Genomic DNA, 22,228 nt, shown 5'->3' on the forward strand with positions numbered 1-22,228 from the left:
ATTTTATAAAACCATTTTTCTTCTTTTTTTATCATTTAAATTTTCACCACTTTATATCTTTACTTATTATTCATTTTACATAAATTCTATTAAATTTAAGTTTAAAAAATAATACTCTTTGTTCAACAAAGCACGAAATAATCTTCTATAAAATTCTCCCATATTATGAAGAATAATATGAATCTTCAATGAATAATAATGTAGTATAAAATAAAACGAAATACATAAAATTAAAATTCCAGTTAATTATTTCTTTTATTAAAGAATTTTATAAAACCATTACTTTAATAACAAATAAAATAAAAAAATATACCACTTTAAAACAAAATATGCGTATATTAGAAACTCATTAACCTAAGTAATGAGTAAGTGTTTTATATACGTAATCTATAATGAATTATAAATTTATAAATTTTCTTTTTCAACCATTACTTATTTATTAGGTAGATTTCATAAGAAAGCTACCTATTGTAATGTGTACTATGATTCAACTTCCGGAAAATCTCGACATATCTTCGCGTTTCACATTCCTCAGACCCCAAAACCACCGTCAGTTCAAAAGTTTATATATATATATATATATATATATATATATATATATATATAATTTAATTTTCTTGTGGACACGATAACTACCGTAATTTTGCACCAATCACTTTCAAATTGATACGTGAAATATAACGACCAAAAATCTTGGTCGAGTTTATTAATGGGCAAAATCGAAACGTGGGGGGTGGAAATGGGGTTCTTTTCGAAAAAACAAAATATCGCTATTACTTTCTTATTAAGTAAAATATAGAATTCGTTAAAGTTCCTGCTATTCCCTGGATAAGGGCCTAAATCTTATCTAAGTAAAGTTTTTTGATCTCACCAACGTTTGGCCCAGGGCGTTGAAAAAATGGAATGTCGAAGACAAAAAAATCATACCTCCCTTAACAGACAAGTATCGAATCGGTTTAAAGTGGTCGTTAGTCCTCTAAAAATTACCTAAAACTTTTGTCTGTAACAAGGTTAGATATGACCAACTCTTCGGCAAGTGATCACCAAAATGTTGTTGGAATTGTTAGAAAATGGGGCTAGTCGTATGCTAAACATGTGAAACGTTTTTCACATGCAACACTGTCGTATTGAGTAAATTTGAAGTTTTTCTTAACTTTACGATGAAAATCTTTTTATCGTTTATTTAGCACCGGTGAGATCTACCTTCGCCTTCCGGCGTCCTGAAAGGGATTTTTTTTCTCCGCGGATGGGCCTTCAAATATGATTTTCTCTTTCTTCCAGAAGTTCTTCATTGTTTTGGACCATTTAAATTTTCTTTCTTCAATCCATCCTCAGGTGAGTTTTTTATTTTCACCTAAAGGAATCTTTAATTTAAAAATATTCTTTTTGAATTTTCGATCTAGACAGTCTTTTTCTGTAATGTGGAACTTTCGAGCTCTTCTTTGATCAGTTTTACATAGCTTTCTTAACGTTGGTAATTCCAGAGTCTATTGAAGATCATTAGTTTAGCCTTGTTTGGTTCATTCGGATCATGTGTTCGTAGAATTGTAGTTGCCGTTTTCTTATTGTTACTTCCAGAACTTCAATTTTATCGTATATCTTTATTTAAGTTCAGTCTGTAGCCTTCTTGAATTCTTCTTGGATCATAAATCCTCCTTAATATTTTTCTTTCTACCCTGAGTAGGTTTTCTATTCCAGTTATATTTGCAGTTTCCATGCCGTACAAGATGACTGGTCTTAAAAACTGTGCTATAATGCCTTAATTTATGTAAAAATCCTTTTTTACTGTAAATATTTTTTGTGTAAAAATTGATTTGTTCTAATTTTTTAATTTTTTTTGGTCTCATCACTTGTATATCTGTTCCATTTCTACCAATTTATTATTTCTTCACGATATTTAGAATTTATATTTATTTTTTATTTTTCTAAGAAATTATTGTATTATTATTATTATTAATTAATTTTCTTACAAATTTTAATAATCGATTATAAATAATAATAATAATAATAGAATTTATTACAAACTTTTTTTACATCATTAGTTCAATACAATCCTAAATACGTAGAAATGGGATATACCGAGGTAGAGAAAAGAGATCGAAAAATATTAAGAAAGCCAGATCTGAAAAAAATTTATCCTAAAGGATATAGGATGAAAAACAACATAAGAAAAGTCAGTAACTTGAAAGAAACTCTTTTACTTAAAGCGCTATGATAAGTTTTGATGATAATGACACATAGAGATGAAATTGATAACAAAACAGTGAAAAGCGTTATCGATAATTTAGCGTCAGTAGGAGTTTTTTTTTTTTTTTTCAAGTAATTATAGAAAAATAACGAGTACTAAGCTCAGAAATATTTTCCCTTCTTTCTTTTTTAAATTTTATTAATCATTATTTTCTTTTTACGAAACGATCAATTTATAAACATTTATAAAAGATTTTTAATGCGAAGTACATTTAAAATTTAACTCATAACAACTTAGTATTCTTACGATAAAATGAACTTAAATATGACCAAATGCGATTAAAATGTATTGTATAATCCACATTGATTTTAACTTATACTTCCATATCTGCAATAAAAAATTAATTTTCCCATCACCTAAGATTTTAATCTAAGCAATTAAAAAATAATTTATGTGGACACCAAATGACTTCTTTATGCGCCTATTAAATTACATATACACATTTTTAAAAGTACATAAAATGTTTTTTCACTAATAACTTCTGATTTTTCTTTTTTTCTATTGTTATTAAATTATTATTAATTCCAAAAACTTTTTTTACAATCAGAGATTAATAATTTTTAATAAATCAACATATTTAAATTTAAAAAAAAAGGAAAATGAAAAAGAAATAAAACCATTAAAAGAAGATGATAAATGTAAAGAGGAAGAAAACATTAAGACCAAGGAAAGAATAAAAAAATTAAGAGAGGATGATGAATATAAAGAGAGAGAAAATTTGAAAACTAGAGAACGTGTACATAAATTAAGATCAGAAGAATTATACCGAAATAAAGTGCAATTAAATGATTGGTAACAAAAAACAAATAAACTTTAAGATGAACAATTCCGACATAGGGAGAATATTGTCCGACAATATCAGAGGAGTAATGAACTAAAAGATAAAAGTTTATTGCAACTAATTGAAGATCGGGCATGTATGCCTCAGTATATATGTTGTTCTTGTGAGGTTCTATTTTTCAGTCTCTCTGAAGGTAACTTTAATGTAGATAAAATTAAACAGAAATTTCAGAACAATTGAATAGAAATTAAGCTAGAAAATCCAAAAATATAAGATTCTGAATTATAATTTTAATTAATATTAAATAATCATATATTTCACCAAATCTAATACTTATACACATTCTTAAAAGTACATAAAATTTTATTTCACTAATAACTTCTGATTTTATTTTTCATTTTTTTTTTGTCATTATTGAATAATAATTTATTGTAAAGAATTTTTACAATAACGGGTTAATAATTATTAATAAATCATATATTTAAATTTAAAAAAAAAAGTTAAAAAAAATAATTTAAAAAAAGTTAAAAAAAATAAATTAAAAGAAAAGTTAAGAAAAAAGAAAAGAAGTCGAACCGATGTGCCTTCCCCTTGTGAAATCCAAATATTTCATTAATTAAAATTTTATTCGGCTATAACTTGGAATCAATGACAATATGTACCCTTTACGATATATCGTTGAAAAGCTCTCAATGAGGGCTTATAATGCAGTTAAAAAAAGTCAAAAATCCAAATATTTTGAGATTTTTGAAATTTTTGAACACTTTTAATTCAACCGATTGCAAACAAAAGATGAGGTGCAAAACTAGATTTTACAACAGTCCTAAATCCAAAATTTCATCATCCTACGTCTTATCGTTTTTGAGTAATGCATGATATGTTCATATATTCAGATGTCATGTCGATACTAGTCAAAATGGATTAAGAGCCAGCCTCTGTAGTGCGAGTCGTAGCGTCTCGGCTTTTCATCCGGAGGTTCCGAGTACAAATTCCGGTCAGGCATGCATTTTCACATGCTACAAAATTATCACTATCATACAAATTATTTGGTGACAATCCATTTTGTATTTAACAAGACGGCGCCCCGCCGCCATTTTCATTCAGATGTGCGTGCCTATCAGGATAATACTGTACCAATATGTTGGATAGGACGAAGAAGACCAATTGAGTATTCCCCATTCACCTGACTTTTACTTGTGGGGGACCGACAAGGACGTAACATATAGTAGTAAGAAGTCATGGTCACCAGTGGAACTACACCTTGAAATTGAAATTGCTTTTGAAGCAATCCGGCTATACTAGATGTCATTCCTCTGGGCTACCCATGGAATGTACAGCATCGGACTCATTGGTGTTTGCCGACTGGTAGTTTATAATTTTAGAACTTATTTATACTGTCTTTGAGCAAAAAAAAAAACTGGACTGTATTGTAACTTTTCCTTTGTATTATTGTAATACTCACAATACACGTAATATAGAGTGATTTTTAAATTTGTTCTTTCACAAATTTATCCATTTTGCATAAAAATAAAATTGAAAAAAAAACAATTACACCGTTATATTCAACAAAAAGTTATACTAAAAAACTCAAACATCGGTTACTTTCAATGAAACTATTCTTTTGAAAACTTATATAAAGTCACCAGACGCACGCTTGTCATCGAAACTGAACTGACGTTCTCCATTACCCCAAGAGGCGTAATCCATTACGCCTCTTTTACACTGCTGAGAGCACGACGTGTTCATACCTATCATAAGCATGTTCTAACATGACGCTCTTATAGCGAATATTATACAAGCAGACCAAATTGCAAGGAGCACGTACACATCTAACTGAACCTGTAAATTGCTAATATTTGTGCACTACATACATGGTTGTTCATACGCATCGCTATCAACCCAGCTAAATAGATTAAACTAGGCTTCATTGGATTGGGGCTAGGGATCGTAAAATATTCATTATTTTTTTTATTTTTTGGGGGTCTTGGGGTTAAAAGGGTAATAATCTCTTGTGTAAGGCAACCGATCAGAAAAGTATCTTTAACTCAACGCCAATAATTGTGTTATAATAAATGTCGAATATCTGTTGCTACTTATGACTTCCTCTACTTTAATATTCCTCCTACGAAAGACATAAAATCTTCCTTCTATTATATAAATATTTCTTTGGTGCAATATATTTATAGTCCTATCTCAGGTAGAATTTCTTTACTAAAAATATATTTACTTACAATATAAATTACAAATTTCTTTTAAATTTACCGTAAACTAAACCTTTCTTAAGCTTCATATTTTTCTATTTTTGACTTTTATATTTTATATTTTATATTTTCAGAAAATCTAGAACCAATTCATAAGATCCATTACCTACAGATGACATATTTTCATCGGGATTACCTATTTTCATCTAATGCATAGACGCAGGACTTCACCTGCTGCATAAATTACGATATTAAGTAATTAATAATTCTTGTTTTCTTTGACCATTTCCTTCAACAAAAAGTACACTTCCTAATGATATTGAAAGTTTAAAGAGTACAAAAGTGTATTGTTTTAGTCAGAGGTCTAGAGTTATATGAAAAATTTAAATTGAAAAAATATTTGACCTTTTTTTAAAGGGCAGATGTCGGTAAATATCAAAAGCCAATTTTTTAATCTAACTATTTTCACTCCTTTGAAAATTAAAATTCTACCTAAAATTACATTTTTATTTGCACCAAATTACAGCTAATTAAAATCTTATTTAAAAAAATAAGTGGTAAGCAAAAAATATTAATTTAAATTAACAGAAAAAAATAATTGTTTAAATTAAAAAACGTTTCTTCCATTTATTTATTTTAATTGATATTTCTTTTACAACCTCTAAAAGTAGTAGTAAAATATGTAAGGATAAAAATGTAAAATGATATTCATTTTAACAATTTCTGCTTACGTTATTACAAAAAAAAAGTTGTAAAAGGGAATGTTTGCTAATAAAGTCAAATTTTGCTTGTCATGCTTTTGTTGATCTTGATGTTTCATGGCCCTCTAACAAAAAAACACATTCTTAGTACTGAAAACTTTTGGAAGGATGTATGTTCGACTGGAGTTTTTTTTTTTTTCTATAATACCTCCAAACTCAGCAATTCGGATGAAATTTAGCTTAATTATTTCTGTATATAGGTTATTGATACAGTTTAATTTTAATAACTAGTCAAGATGGTAAAGAGTTACGGTAACTATGAAAATTTTACTAAAGAGTAAAACGTTTCTAAAATTTTATAATTTTGCAACTCGCTAACACTTTGCCAGATTTTTTTTACAGTTTTGAACTTTTTTTTTATATATATTTTATTTTTCTTACTTCGTTGTTTCTTTTTAAAAACAGAGATAAAATCATTTTTGTCGTTAAATTTCCTTTTAATGATATAACCTGTTTGAGTTCATTAGTACCTTTATTTATTTCTGTAATTTTATTATTACAGAATTATTATTTTAATATTATTATTTCTACAACAAAACTTTATATCACAAATTATCTTCTTCATGTATTTTAAAATTTATCTCTTTTTTACAAGTTTTACATTCTACATTTGCTTTTATTACTATATTAAAAAGTACTGATTACTTTACCCAATTCATTTTTTTAAATTTATCATTTCAGCTGAGATGGATTATAGATAACTCTTTCAAAATTCGGTAGGCTGAATAATTGATACTTTTTAATTTGAGTAATTCATACTGATTCAAACAAAATTTTGTGGCAAAAGTTTATCAAAAAATAAGCTAGGCAATTAGAGTTAGTTAATTTGGTTCTAGAAGAAAGTATTAAAGATGAACAATCCACACATTTTAATTTTTGTTATGAATACAATTTTCTTTTGATTTTATTAGATATATAAAAGTAAAGGAAGAAACAAATAATTAAGAATATGTAGTACTTAAAAGGAATAATATGGGTTAGGAGATTAATATAGATTATAAATAAATAAATACATTAAACAAGCCAAACGATTGAACACCCAAAAAAAAAATATTTTTTTTAATCAATAGCCTTCTGTAAAATACTGTTGATCGAAAATTATTATAGGTTTTATCAAAGATAAAAAAAATAATTATATTCTAAATTTAAAATAGCCCACCGGGCTGGTCTTCGACTTTCTTTTTCTGTTTAGCCTCCGGAACCACTGTAAAATATTACTTCAGAAGATATCTATGAATAGAGTGAAGTGTAGTCTTTTACAGTCTCTGGTCGACTATTCCTGAGATGCTTGGATAATTGAAACCAAACCACCAAAGAAACGACCATGTATTCAAATCCGTATAAAAGCAACTTGCCTTTATTAGGATTTGAACCTTAGAAATCTCGACTTCGAAATCAGCTGATTTTCAATGAAGAGTTCACTACTAGACCAAGCTGGTGGGCTAGTCTGGTTTTTAACTGTACAAATCAGTTGTTTAACAGCTGATTTTCGAAATCTAAGATTCCTAGTAAATCTTAGTAAATCCTACTAAAATCTTAAAAAATCCTTACTAAATCCTAGTAAAATTTAGTTATTTTTATATGAATTTGAAGACTAGTCAGTGGATACCGGTGAACTTTGGTGGTTAGGGTTCAATTAATCATACGTCTTAGGAAGATCGAGTTGAGTCTATACAAGACTACAACTCATTTATGTGTCAATCATCTCATTGAGCCGCGATTGGGGTTGCTTATTGTTCACTAGTTGATTGCAACATACACATTAGGAAAGTAAAAAAAAGATTACATAAACAGCTGTTTTTTATTTTATAGAAACGAATTTTATCTATTGTATCTATAAACCGATAAATAGTTTGAGGCTAGTCAGATCAGTTGAGTTTTATACAGATAATTTTTGGATATCTTGTTACTATATTGTAGTTAGATTCAGTAAACAATATACCACAATGGCCTGGCGATTTATGAAACTACTATCTGAATAAACAAAGCTGAAGTAGATATCTATAGAAATCAATCAAAAATTTGTACACATTTTGTTATCGTAAAGCACTAAAGTAAAAATAAATATATTTTTTTATTTTCTAAATTTAATTTTTGGCATAAGATTTGTTGCGATAACGGACTTTTATTAAAATATCCTTCATAATTTTACAATTTTACAACTTGAGAAAATTCTTTGCATTTTTATATGTAATATTAATCTACCTTTACATTTAAATTCTTATTACCTTCATTTTTGTTTTAAAGTGTTTAATTCATATTATATAATCAAAATTTTATAATAAAATGTCCCACATAAGACATAAAAAATTGTTTGAACGTACATAAACTACTCAAAGAATTTTGAATTAAGTAAAATTATAATTTATGATATTGATTTTAATTATAGTGGTTATCCTTACAATCAATATAATAGTGCAAAAATTTTTCAGTTGATCTCAACGTTATCATAGTCTTCAAAACCGGAAGAAATACTCATTTCATCCTCACTAGATTCATCCGATGATGTTTGTTGATTCGAAGGAAAGTTTTCATTGTAGATCTTTTCTGCTTTTCTAACAGCCTCTTTTACTTCATCTTCAGATAAATTTATTCCAAAATTTAAAAGTATTTTTTTCCAATCAGAAGTACCAATTCTACCACTACTATTAGAATCTAATACTCTTAATAAATCACCATGTTTTTTAATTGATATTTTTCCTGATCTTTTCATGGCTGATAAAAAACCATCGAGTGTTACATTACCGTTAACATCAGCATTCATTTCGGATAATATCACTCTAAATTCAGGTCCGGTTGAATCTAAACCTAAAAAATTCTCAAATGCACTTTCCAGTTGTTCTCTTTTGACTATACCATCGGAATCATCATCTAAAACTGAAAATGCTAATCTGTATTTATTTTCAAAATCTTCGTCATCATCATCGTCGTCATCAACATTATTAAAACAATGATTATCTAAAAAAAAATCATCACCTTTACCTTTAATTGAATCTTCATTATTAGTCATTTTAATATTATTTATCACAATTTCAATTTAGGTTAAGTAAATTTAAGAAGAATTTAAACAAAATATATTTTTAAAAATGAGTAAAAACAGTATTTAAAAAAACATTATTTTCTTTACACATTGAAACCATGGTAATTAAAATATATATATATACATTTCATTCTTATTTATTTTTGCATCGTAAACGAGGTTATTTCCACCAAAATGAAAGAGGTGTTTCCAACAAGAAATTTTGTAGTAGGCTAACATCCAGTGTTATCTATTCTAGTTATACGAATGTGTAATTTGTGAAATGTTATATGAACATGCATTGACAAAATTAATTTTTAGATCTTATGCTATGTCTATTACCAATATGTTTTACCCTATATATAGAAATATATACAACCACATGTGGCTTCCGAGATTCTAGAAAAGAGAATGGTTAATATTTTTCTATATTGTATACGATTCGCCGAATATCACATATATGGTTGGATTTTTCACCCATAATCTAGTGATGCTGCAATTCGTTTGAATTCCATAAGGTACGCCAACGCACGTTTCTTACGAGATTGAAACTAACCGAATCGGAAGTACTTTACTATAATGTATTATTTCACTAAGAACTACGTAAATGCTAGGGTATTTATGATGTACGAAGATGTTGTAAAATATCTTAAAATATTTTCATAAAGAAATAAATATTTTTTATAAAAAAAGAATAGATATCTTATTAAAATATTTTTTATATAGAAAAAGTAATATATTTTCCAGTAAAAACGTTTCATCTATTAACGAACCCTTTTATAGATTACATATTGTTGGATATATGAGTGTATCTTACAATTTTTTAAATTAAAATTTACATCTAAATTATGAAACAGCAGTGTTGTTAAAGATATTTAATACCCTAAGATTGTAATTCCATACGTTCAAGTTGTTTGCATATATATAGAGATATTTGAGTGGCAACCGCCAGGGAGGTAGAAGTATTTTAACAGCCAGGCGGTAAGGCAAGATGGAGTACCCACGTCCTAGTGACCAGGAGCGGGGGTACGGAAATTGGGAATAAAGAAGGGGATACAAGGAATGTATATTAAAAAAAAACAACGAAACGTGGTCGTCGTGTAGGGCCAGGGAGGCAGCCTCTATACCTAGGATGTTCGGGCCTATTCACGTGCAAGAGTGGGTGGGTCGGAGCTCCCCGATGATAGAATAGGGAACCCTAGAGGTGTGCATGGGGGGACGCATAACTGTAAAGTGTCTGGATCAGGTAAGATAGGGACGGGAAGGAAGCTCCCCTGTGGAGAAACATTCTGATCACCGGAAGAGGTGATTAGTATGTTTTCGAGGAGGCACGGGAGACCCCGATGGGAAGTCCGACTTCGGACGAGCTTTGGAGGGCAGACTGCGCTGCCACGACACACTGAGGCGAATGTGTTAAGCTTTTTAGCATGGGTTGGTTGACTTAGGAGATGTTTAAAAAATATACCCTAAGGGATATTGTATTTTCATCAGTAGATATAAGAAAAAATGAATAAAATGAAACTAATCATTTGTCAAACACAAGAATTCTTTCACTTATTTCGTATAATAAAATGTGTTTTATCAAAAACAATTTTCTATATTTTACTATTTATAAGTTATGACTTAACATTTCTTTATATTTTTCTTTTCTTAAAAAAAAATTAAATAAAAAAGAGCATATATGCTAAAAATAGAGGCAATTTTAATAATTAAACAATCATTGTAGACATTTAGTATAAATAAAAAATGAAAAAATAATAGAAATTAACAACATAAAACACCACAAAACGAATATCTTTACCAGTTTATAAAAATAAAAACAACTGTTGATCAAAAATCACAAATACAGTTTTAGGAAATCACAATCGAAACGTAAGTTAGATAAAAAACGATAATCGGCTGAAAACTCCAACTCAGGTTGCCCACTAAACCCTTCTAGAATGATAGATGAGGTAGAGTTCTTCGCAAGAAAAAAAGAAGGAGCGTTACTCTTAAACAAATCAAATTGGTATCTCTTAATTTACAAAAAAAAAAAATGTTTCAATATGTAAGAACGTATCCTTTGAAAATAAAGTTTCACAAAAACGACTTTTAATAAATTCGAAAATGTTATTAGATCAATATCTAATAACATTTTCGAATTTATCAATATCGAATTTCAATATTTATATTGAAATATATAATTAATATATTTATATTAATATTTTTCAATATTTATCAATTTCGAATGTATCAATATACCACATCATTATACAGTCAACAAATTTTCTGCACCATTTTTGTTTAATTCAGTTATTTAATTCCTGTTATTCACAGATATTTTAACAATTTTTATCTTTTTTAACCCTTTTGTGACCAGGTTTCAAGCAGTATAAATTTTTCTGCTTCTTTTTATTTATAATGATTTAAACGCTCCTATTTTAGTTTCAATCTTTCTGTAACTTTAACCTACGTATTCTGTTGTATGAAGATAGCAAATCAATTTATATATATTTTACAAATCAATTTATAAAAACACATTTTGTTTTTAAAAACACAATGTTTTAAACGTTACAAATCAAATGTTTTACTTTAAAAATCAATTTATAAATATCCTGTATTTCTAGGGAATTGATTTTATCTTATTATTTTTATTTTATCTTTCCAGGGAGAGAAATTAAAATATCTAGACATAGCAAACTTAAAGTTATATTTTTTCTTTTAATTTTTACCTTCGATCTATATAAAGGGTGATGTAACGAGATCCCTATACTTTTTCTCATCGTTCATTGCTAATTCGAATTAAGGTATTTTGCTGTATTTGTTAAATTTTAAGTCATTTCTCTATCGTTATTATTCTACAAGTTTTTTTTCACAACCAATTTCCTCATTAATACATTGAACTAAACTTTGTAAAGTTTTTTTTTTTTTTTAGTTCTAGGAGAGTAAGGTGTGGTTATGGAATCATACAGAGAAATCTTTTTCCCCAGTTATGAATATAGTTCCGGAATCATGCAGTATTGTCTTACTGGTATGATTTTTGTAGGTTCTTAGGCTCGTATAACTGTTTTTTTTTTAATATGTTTTTAAAAGATTGTAAAATGTATCAACTTCTTTACCCGTTCGGGACATTTTTAGGTAGTACATATATTCAGTTGTACTGTAAATATTAATCAATATTCGTTTCTTTTTCATTTATTTAAGATAAGCATAATATTTTATTATTTAACTAATAAACATATATCTGTGATTTAATGGTCAAAGATAACTGAAAGATAGAAAATTATAACTAATATATTCAAGGTATTGATTTTATTGTTGATTGATCAATAATTTTCTTATTATTGTTCTAATTAAATAATGTTCAATTGATGTAAAAACTGAACATATTGACTTTTTTTTTCTATTGCCCAATATTCTGAAAAAAAATAAATTCCACGCTGTAACATTTTTTTAGAGATCACTGATGTATTGTACTGGTACAATACATCAAATTCCTTTAAAATAAGCGAAACATATTATAAAAGGAGTCCATTTCACTGTATTGTTCACTGAGAGACTTACGAAAAAAAAATAAAAGTACGGGTTATATTCAGTAAATTAAATAAACAAATTCATGACAACAGAGCGTCCCGGATGTCAGTGTCATTCCGAAGCTGCGTTAACAATTTAAGTAGGGTTTAGTAACACTTAGGTAGAGCATTTCTAACAATTAAGTTACTAAATTTTAACGTAGATTAGTTTTGACTGTTTTTTTTTTTTACATTTTTATGCATATATTATATATATTTTACTCATATGTAAAGTTTTTGAAATATTTCTAGTTTTAATAATTTTTCATTTCGTTTTAGTTCTTTCATAAATTATATAATAATCCAGTTTATCTAATAATTTCAATGATTATGGTATTAATGTGTTTTATTCATTATTTAAAATTGTGTTTAATAATAAACTTTTAATTAAATAATCGTGTGTATATATATACATATGTGTGTGTGTGTGTATTTTACACTTTTAAAATATGTACTAGCCGGCGGGGGCTCAGGTCGACCCCAGGTGAATCCCGAAGCCGATCACGGGGTCTACCCCCGACCGCAGAGCTCGCTTCACTCACCATTAATGTCTACCCAGAGGGCTGTGCTTCCTGGATTCTCCCAGTGTTCGTTATTCTCATGGTTGTGAGAATAATACTGATAAATAATAATTATGGTATTCAGGCTTTATAGAAACCAAGAATTAAACTAAATTACAGAAGACAGAATAGCAGTAACTCTCTTTTTTCTGTTTAGCCTCCGGAACCACCGTAAGTTATTACTTCAGAGGATCAATGAGGATGATATGTAAGAACGAAGTGTAGTCTTTTACAGTCTCAGGTCGACCATTCCTGAAGTGTACAGTTAATTGAAACCCAACCACCAAAGAATACCGGCATCCACGACCTAGTTATTATTCAAATCCGTATAAAAGTAATTACTTTTATACTAAAGGCAATTGGCTTTAGTAGGATTTGAACCTTAGAACTCTCGACTTAGAAATCAGCTGATTTGCGATGACGAGTTCACCACTACACCAACGTGATGGATCAGAGTAGTAGTAACTCTGGTAATTAAAGTACTCATGAGACCTCATCCAAAGGTTTTTTCTTAACTCTGAGTCAGAATACGAGCTAGGAAGAACTGGTTCTTCCTATACTAAAAATGGTAAGAAAAATACTCAAAAAGCAAATCAAGACTGTCGAAAATGTTATGAGGTCAGTTAACTTTGAGTGATAAGTTGTAAATTATAGTAATCAGTTACCCACATGTGCAATAAATATAAGTAATGATTTTAACTTTTAACATTACTTTTTTCCTACAAGAAACATTAATTTTATCGTTTTCACTTTTTTTCCTACTGTAACGGGCTAGAGTCACGAAGCAGCCAGGAGGCGCAACCCCTTGTAATGAAGTAAATACAATATATATTAAATATATGAATCAATTTATCTTTTTTTAAAAGACTCTATTTGCAAAATTAAAATACATGATAACATAAAAATTTAGTAAAATACTCGTAAATTTTTCAGAGTTGTAGTTACCCAGCTAAAGGTAAGCATCAAGAATCACATAAATACCATCAAAGATTCCTCTTTTGTCATCAAAATGAGAAGATGATTTCTTTAAGAAGTAATCCATTCTTAACTGAGTATTCCCAACAGTTTAGATCAACATCAAATGTAAAAATCTTCTGATGTGATTCTAATGAAAGTAAAGTCAGATTTCCCGAATGATGTAAATTTATCTAACTGAATGAATTACAATTTTTTTTTCTTTTTTTTTTGTAAATCATTTTACAAACTAAGTGTTTAAATTATATAGCCGATTGGAACTTTCATAATTTTTTTATATAAATACAACAAAATATGAATTTTAATTAGTTATATGGTTAGATTAAAGAGTAACTCATAGATATTGATAAAATTATATTTCAATAAATAGATTTTATTATAATATTTAAAGCTTATGATTTATAATGATTGAATAATATAATAATAATAATTTAAAAGTTCACAAAAAAAATTCAATTGATTTTATTAAAATTACAAAGTAATAGATTTAGTAAATAATTGGTTTTTTTAGATTTTTTTATTAATATTAATTACATCGATCATGAAAATAAATTTAAAATTCCAAAAACCACCATTTCATCGTTTTTGTATTTAGTATTCACATTTCAATAATATGTTAATGCGTTTACTTCAGTAAGCAGAACTATGGAACCAAGAATGGAGGTTGAATTGCACCTGAAATAATTTCATTCCTTTTGGTTACCGCTTACAGTAGTTATCTAGTAAACATATTTTTTATTCAAAATTGTTTACATTTCAAAAATAAACGACACTTAATGGCACTGATAGAAAGAGAAATGTTACAAAAAATTAAGCAAAATGGTTTCCGTATTTTTATTATATTTTATGTATTTGGTATTTATCTACTCAAGTTTTATTCTATGGTTTGTTATAAAAAATACAAGTATCTTTTACTTTAATGATGCTGAAATAAAGAGTATTTATATCAAAAGATTAATATTTTGTGAAATATAATAAAATCTATTTTGACAAGATATTAAGAAGATAAAATTTATTAATAAAATCAGCTACATGCACGCATAACCATGAATAAATTATGCAACGCAAACCACGAGTTATGGTACATACGTGTTATAATTTAAACTAAGGTTTTAGGTGCAAAATAATTTGACGCTGATGTGTATGCAGCGAAGCACAATAGTTTGTTTTTGAGTATGATGATAAACACTGCTAAGACACGGGAGGAATAGAAAATAAGTGAAGCTATCTTACAGAAGAAGAGAGTATGAAAGCAGATGGTGCTGCTTGTTTTATGAGGTGTAAACTTGAATGAACTTCGACTTGTTTCAACAAGTTGACACTCATAACACACCACCGTAGATGTGTTAAGAATACTACACAGAAATCACTCTGTAATCTCGATATAGGCTCGTGTACATGCATACAAAAAACAAAGGAACAATGATGAATATATTGGTTGATTAATGAGTAATTGTTTTTGAATTTAGTAACATTATTATGAAGGTGTAAAAAAGGTATTCACAGGTTTATTATATTATCTACTAGTAAAACTATGATGGTTTTATGAGTGATCAAATTTTACTAGTATTTTTAAGTTAACATTTCTCCATAAAATAAATGCTATATCGAACAAAAAAACTTATGTTCAAACAATGTTTTAGCTATATAACTATTTCTAATAACTTAAAGAAATAAGAACAAACTTTTGAAAAATTTAGGTAATTTTATTTATCAGATACTAAGTTATTTTTAATTAAAATTTAAAATAATATTTTTTATGAAATATTACAAATTTTGTATAAAAAATTAATATTCTCTTTAAAAAAGGTAAAACTAATTGTCTGTTAATAGTGGGGCGATTTTAAATAGTGAAATTGCTAAATAAAAGCATGTCTTATATTCATCTTGTACTCGTATATTAAAAAATTAAGCTAAAAACCTATTTATAATCTGTCCCAGCGATTTATTGAGCGATCGTGCTGATTTATTTTCTGATTTGAATTCTGAGCCCTTTTGCTACTAAATCTGGTTATGAATTATATTATTGAAGATCTCCAAAATTCGGCACCGTGGACACTATTATATGCTAACGACATAATTCTTACCGAGGTGCCTCCCATCTGACTTCCCTTGGTGTGATATGTCCGAGTGTAAAGGACGTAAGATGAGCATACAAAATATGAATGAATACATGCATTCAATTTCTCGGGTTCAACTTCTAGTGATAAACAAAGCCCTGAAATTGAAGAAACTATGCTAAACAAATTAAAAGAATATCAACATTTAGGATATATAGCAACCTAAACTTCGAGTATCGATCAGGATTAAAGCAGGATGACTGAAAAACATATTCCTTCTAGAGTTCTCTGTAACTCTAGATTGCCTGCTCGAATCATGGAAAGATTAAATAAACAAGCAATAAAGCCAGTTCTTCTCTATAGATTGGATTCGAAAAGCAGATGAACAAAAATTACAAACCACAGAAATGTTATGTTGAAATGAGCCGTAACAGTATCAGAAATGGATTTTTTAAAGTCGTGCTGATCCGAAACAAATTTAGGGAATACCGCCTGCAAAAGGAATATCATTTATCTAAAGATAACCATACAATAAAAATGGTCTTTCCAATAGAACCCAAAAGAAGTTCAGGACTAGAATTATACCACGATGGAAATCGTGTAACGATGAAAATAGATGCTGAATTTGTTTAAAATAGTGTAAAAAAAACACTTGAAGAATTGGAGAAGTAGGATAATTAAGAGAAAATTTTGGGAAGTACAACCTGTAAGTGAAATGATGATATAAGGTCAAGGAAAAGAAGAAGAATAAAAAGAGGAACGATTGAAATATTTTAGACAAAAGCCTAAGATTTTTAACTTCTAAATGTTTTAGATGGAATTTTAAGAAAATATATATATTTCATAAAATGAATTTTTAAACAGAATATATAAAGAAAAATATTATAACTAATAAAGAAATTTTTGTTTATAACATCTTAAAAATTATATAATAAAAGTTTCAAATACTATTGAATTTAAATTTTACTATGTAAATTATTTTAAAAAAATAGTTTATATAACAAACTTTAAGAGGTGGTAAAAACGAAATGCAAATAGAATAAGGCTACTGAGCTGTTTTCTTTCAAGAGAAAACTAAAAATTAGATATTCTGATGGAGTACGGAAACTAAGATGTCTTACAATAAATTGGAAAAGAGACAATTTAAAAAAAAATTTGTAAAAAAAATAAAATAAAAGAATAACCCTGGCAGAAGATATAAAACATTTAGGGTCAGTAAATTTGGTTTAGAAGAAAGTAAAAAGGAACAGTAAAAGTTCGGCCGACATGGAAACTTTAGAATATATAAAACAGATAACTGAAAATGTAGGATGTAGAAGTTAAGTCATTGGTATAAAATAGGGAAGTTCATCACCCAAGTCACAAAGTCTACCAAAAAAACTACTTTAATATTTGTAATATACTTATAATTTAAAAAAATATATATATATTTCGTTATAAATTAGTGAAGAATTACTTATAATAATAATAAAAATAATTTTATTAATAATTTGTTCATTTATACATTTATAATAATTTATAAACAAATAAATTTATAGCCCTTGAATACTATTGACAGTACTCCAAGCTAAATTACTGTTGAAGAAGATATTGAACCAAAAAAATAAAATATAAAATTACATAAACAAAACGCTACAAACAAAAATACAAAATTGGGATTCTTTTCTTCATCATTATTACACATTGACAATTTTTTGGAACCAGCAATATATGAATATTTATTTAAATGAATTAATTCCAGCCTTCATAATATAAAGTATAAAGTATATAGTAAGGAATGTGCGATTATGATAAAATAGTCTGTAAATTAAGTTTTTCAAATATGTCACCATTATTTTAAATTTAATATTAAAAACCCCTTACCAAAATATTATTTGATTTCCTCAAACGTTTTCGGCTATTCTGCCATCGCCAGGAGGAATTTATAAAAAACAGAAAAATCGGAATACAGTTCAATGTACTAAAAATGTTATAATGAGAGCTAGAACCTAATATTGCATTAACAATAAGATAACACTAGAAAAGTCTAAAGTCATACAATTCAATTTCTGCAACTGTTATTACTTTTACTGCTTACAATAGAACTACCCTACATTTAATGAATTTTTTGTTTGTTTTTAATGCTTAATGGGAAAAGGTACTTGGAATAATTGAGCTATTCAATTACATTCTATTTCATTTATATTAACCAAAATGTTTAATTATGCTTAAGATTTTTTAAGCAATTCTTTTATGGTGTTAAGTTTTTTAACAGCAGTATATATTTGAAATTTAAAAATAAAATCAAAATTTTACATAATTCATAAAAATACTGCTAATAGCAATCTGTAAAAATATATTTAAAAATAAGTTATAGTAGCACCGATATTGCATTTTTACAACTACCATTTTATCTGAAGGAAAAGAAAACATTTATGTTTAAAATGAAAAATCAGATGGAATAACAGAAGTTGTTCTTGTATATATTTTATAAATATAAAGAGTAAGTCACAAGTGACATATTTGTTGTGACATATCGACACACGGTACTGTTGTAGTATACACAAAACATATCAAAATGATAAAATAAGAACAAATAAAATAAGAAAAAAAATCATATTTTATGAATAGATAGATGGTTGTGTGAATGAATGAGTTACACAGAAACACAACCCAACAACAAAAAATGCAAAGAAAGAATAATAAAAAAAGTATGTATATAAAATATATATATATATATAATATTGAAGATTTTACCTGACGTAAAATATAAAAAAAAACATGATGAAAAGGGTTTTTCTATATTTTATTCATACGATTTATAATTCCGCAATAACAGAAGGTACCGGAAGTTGTAGCATTTGGAAAGTTTTATTTACGTAACAGCCCTCTGGAAATTTATATTACCGCATTATACTTTAAGTCAACCCTTAAAATAATGGTTTGAAAAGGTATCATACTGTAACTTTTTATGTTAAAAATAAAATTATAATAAAACATTGGAATTTGTATTTTAAACAGTAAATTATAAAAATTGATTTTTTTAAACTTTTTCAGAAGAAATATTTTATATTCTACTAAAAAACAATATTAAAGATATAAATATATTTTTGTAAATATTCTATACAGATTTGTATATTTTTAAAATTTCATTTTAATATTAATATAATTAAAATACTAATAAATTTAATATATTAATACTTGTTCTTAAACTTTTTCAACAGATAATATTTAATACGTGATTTGTTATCACGAAAAATTCATATGTAACTTTTTTCTGGTTACTGATAATTGCATGTAACCTTCAATCAGTCAGCAGATAAACTACAACTAAATAACGCCTACTTAATTTTTAATTTATATTAATCGTTTTTTAAATGGTATAAGTGCATAAAATAAGTAATCAATAAACTAAAATAGATGTTTTTATACAGGTAAATAATAATAAAAGTACTTTTAATAGCTACTGAGTTTTAGAATTAAAAAATAATATTTCAGATACTGTAACATCCAAGCATTTCATTATATTGTCGCGTGTTCGCTGTTCAACCAGGATATTGAAAGACTAACAAACTAAAAATTTCCTATAAATATAATTTATTACTTTAGAGACGAATAAACAAAATAAGTAATAAAAATAATAATAACAATAACATACAGAATAGTAATTCAAACAAAAAGGATACAATTTTTTTAATGACAGTTAAATTATAAAAATCAGAATACAGTTCAATTTACTAAAAATGTTATAATGCCCGCTAGAACCTAATACTGCATTAACAATAAGATAACACTAGAAAATTCTAAAGTTCATACACTTAAATTTCTGCAACTGTTATTACTTTTATTGTTTACAATAGAACTACCCACATTTAATGAATAAATATAATACTGTCATTTTCATTACTGTTTACCAATAACTCGCCGAACAACTTCCTGTATTCTACCACTGTCCCCACTGGAACACTCGTGACGTTGTCTTCACTCGTTGTTACCACAGATTACTGATATCACTTGTTATCACGACTGCGCCGAACTCGGGCTCACTGATCTACTGACTCTCTCCGTTGGTCCCTGACAGTATTATTCCTCCTGGCCTGCTGAATCAGTATCGGACTCGTCTAAAGAATGGAATCCCTTTTACTTCCTCTGGATTCTTCTTTTCATTATTATTTTCTTCTTAATCGGAAGAAATCAGTTACCCTGGTCCTGTTACAAAATCTCTATAAAATATTCCAAACCATCGGGTTTGAAATAATTTTCATTATGCCGATTAATAAGAAAATAACAAAAAAAAAGTACAAAAATGAAAATTTTGAAATAAAAAAACCTCACAATCTTGGATTTCAGTACAGCGTTCTAAAATTTTAAGCAATTTTCGTCGTAATAAAACCACTTCCTTTTAAGCTGTAAGTATTCAGACTGCAAAATGAGCTTAAGTGAGACTGAGTAGCTATGTAAAATAAAACTTTAAAAAAAAAGTACTTATAAACTGGTAGAATATGATGATAGTTTTGAAATATAAACATTTTATTCGTATATGTAAATTTATGTTTTACTATCAAATACCTTAATTTTTTTATAACATATCATAAAATATGCGTTAATTTTTCAGATTGTGCAATAATGTGGATAGGAAAAATTCTATTACTTTGTTTCAGATAATCTTTTTTATTGAATTTAAATCATATGTGGTTCTTATAATTAAATAAATATAGATTTTTTTTTTCAAATTTTGCTGTAAAATCCATAAGTTACGTAAAATATGAGAATATGTGTTCATGTCAGTTACAAAATAGAATCTTTCAGTCGTTGCATACTATAATAGATCTAATTCATTATCCAGTATTAAATTATAAACTTCTAAATTTCCGTTTTGCATTTAATATTTCAGGAACTAAAGTACCATGAAGATCATCTTTTAAAAAAAATAAATGAGATAAAATAGTATATTAGCACTACAATTTAAAAAAGTGCGTTTTTGACTGCAAATTTGGTGGCTTTTGATTGGTTAAAATATTATAAGAATTATTTAAAATTGAAATTTAAATAATTTTATATCTTTCCCGACGAAGTTAAGATAAAAGGAACCGTTTCTCCTTACTCCATTTGGCGATTAAAATTAAAATTCATAAGCAACAATAACCCATTTCACAAGTCACCGTATAAAATTTCATAAAATTCAGTTTATCCAAACTAAAGATACATATAAGAAAACGTTAACTAACGAAAAAAATAGGCCTATCATTTCCCACTACTAAAATTAAATTGGCCAAATACATAACCAAAATGACATACCAATATAATGGATCATTTTTAAGAATGTAACTTTGGATCCAGAAACGACAAAAATGAAAAAAAAAAAATTTTCCTCCACCCTAATAAAGAGGTTTGAAAAAAGACCAAACACCAACAGAAATTATTTTAGCTATCTAAGGAGTATTAAATTATGTGAAAAAATTATCTAACGTTTGATTAAAATGTTGTCATACGGAATTTATAAATTCTGAATTCCCCTGCCGCTTTGATTGATAGTGACAAAATTAAATAGTCTCAATGCCCCTCAAACAGAAATCGTCGTCCAAAATTTCATCCAAAGCGGTTCATCCACATAATGTAAAAGACAGGTCTTCATGCATTCATTATGCTGGAATTTTCAGGGCTAAAATTGTTTCTTTTTATTAGAGGTGGTAAGAGGGTGCCAAGATCTGAAAAAACTCCAACATGCAAAATGTATTCCGATTAGCCTAGTTTTCCTTACATAGCACGTTTTGCAGATGTATAGTATAATTTCATAGCTGGAATAGTAAAAATATGGCTAAAAACACAAGAAAATTTTGGCTCAGTAAAATTTTATACAAATAAAAACAGGGTATAATGATGGAAATAAGGAAGAATCAAATGTAAGTACTAATGTATCATGTACTTACATTTCATTCTTCATTCCTTCATGAGGTACATGTAAATCATGTAGTTTCTTAATTCTTGAACATAATACATCATTCCATGTTTGATGAAGAATAGTGATCAGTTGTTCATGACGAAGATTTTGATAATACAATTTACACCAAAAATCAAAATAAAGTTGTAAGA

At 27.4% G+C, this 22,228-nt stretch overlaps 1 protein-coding gene across 1 annotated transcript; it reads right to left on the bottom strand.

Moving 5' to 3' along the window:
- Positions 1-6,130: 6,130 nt before the first annotated feature.
- LOC142329485 (neo-calmodulin-like) lies at positions 6,131-9,001 on the bottom strand. The gene is made up of 2 exons (XM_075374156.1): positions 8,536-9,001; positions 6,131-6,168 (listed from the first exon to the last, which is right to left on the bottom strand). The coding sequence occupies exons 1-2, from the start codon at positions 8,999-9,001 to the stop codon at positions 6,131-6,133; spliced, it is 504 nt and encodes a 167-aa protein (XP_075230271.1).
- Positions 9,002-22,228: the final 13,227 nt, after the last annotated feature.

Source organism: Lycorma delicatula, chromosome 8 (genome assembly GCF_047948215.1).
Source record: "Lycorma delicatula isolate Av1 chromosome 8, ASM4794821v1, whole genome shotgun sequence".
NCBI lineage: Eukaryota > Metazoa > Arthropoda > Insecta > Hemiptera > Fulgoridae > Lycorma > Lycorma delicatula.

What these genes read in the sequence shown, in the direction of transcription:
- LOC142329485 (XM_075374156.1), bottom strand. Translation starts at nt 9,001, where the DNA reads ATGACTAATAATGAAGATTCAATTAAAGGTAAAGGTGATGATTTTTTT. An exon ending in GGCTGTTAGAAAAGCAGAAA is followed by an intron (nt 6,169 to 8,535) that starts AGATCTACAATG and finishes AATAATTAAGCT; the next exon opens with AAATTTCATCCGAATTGCTG.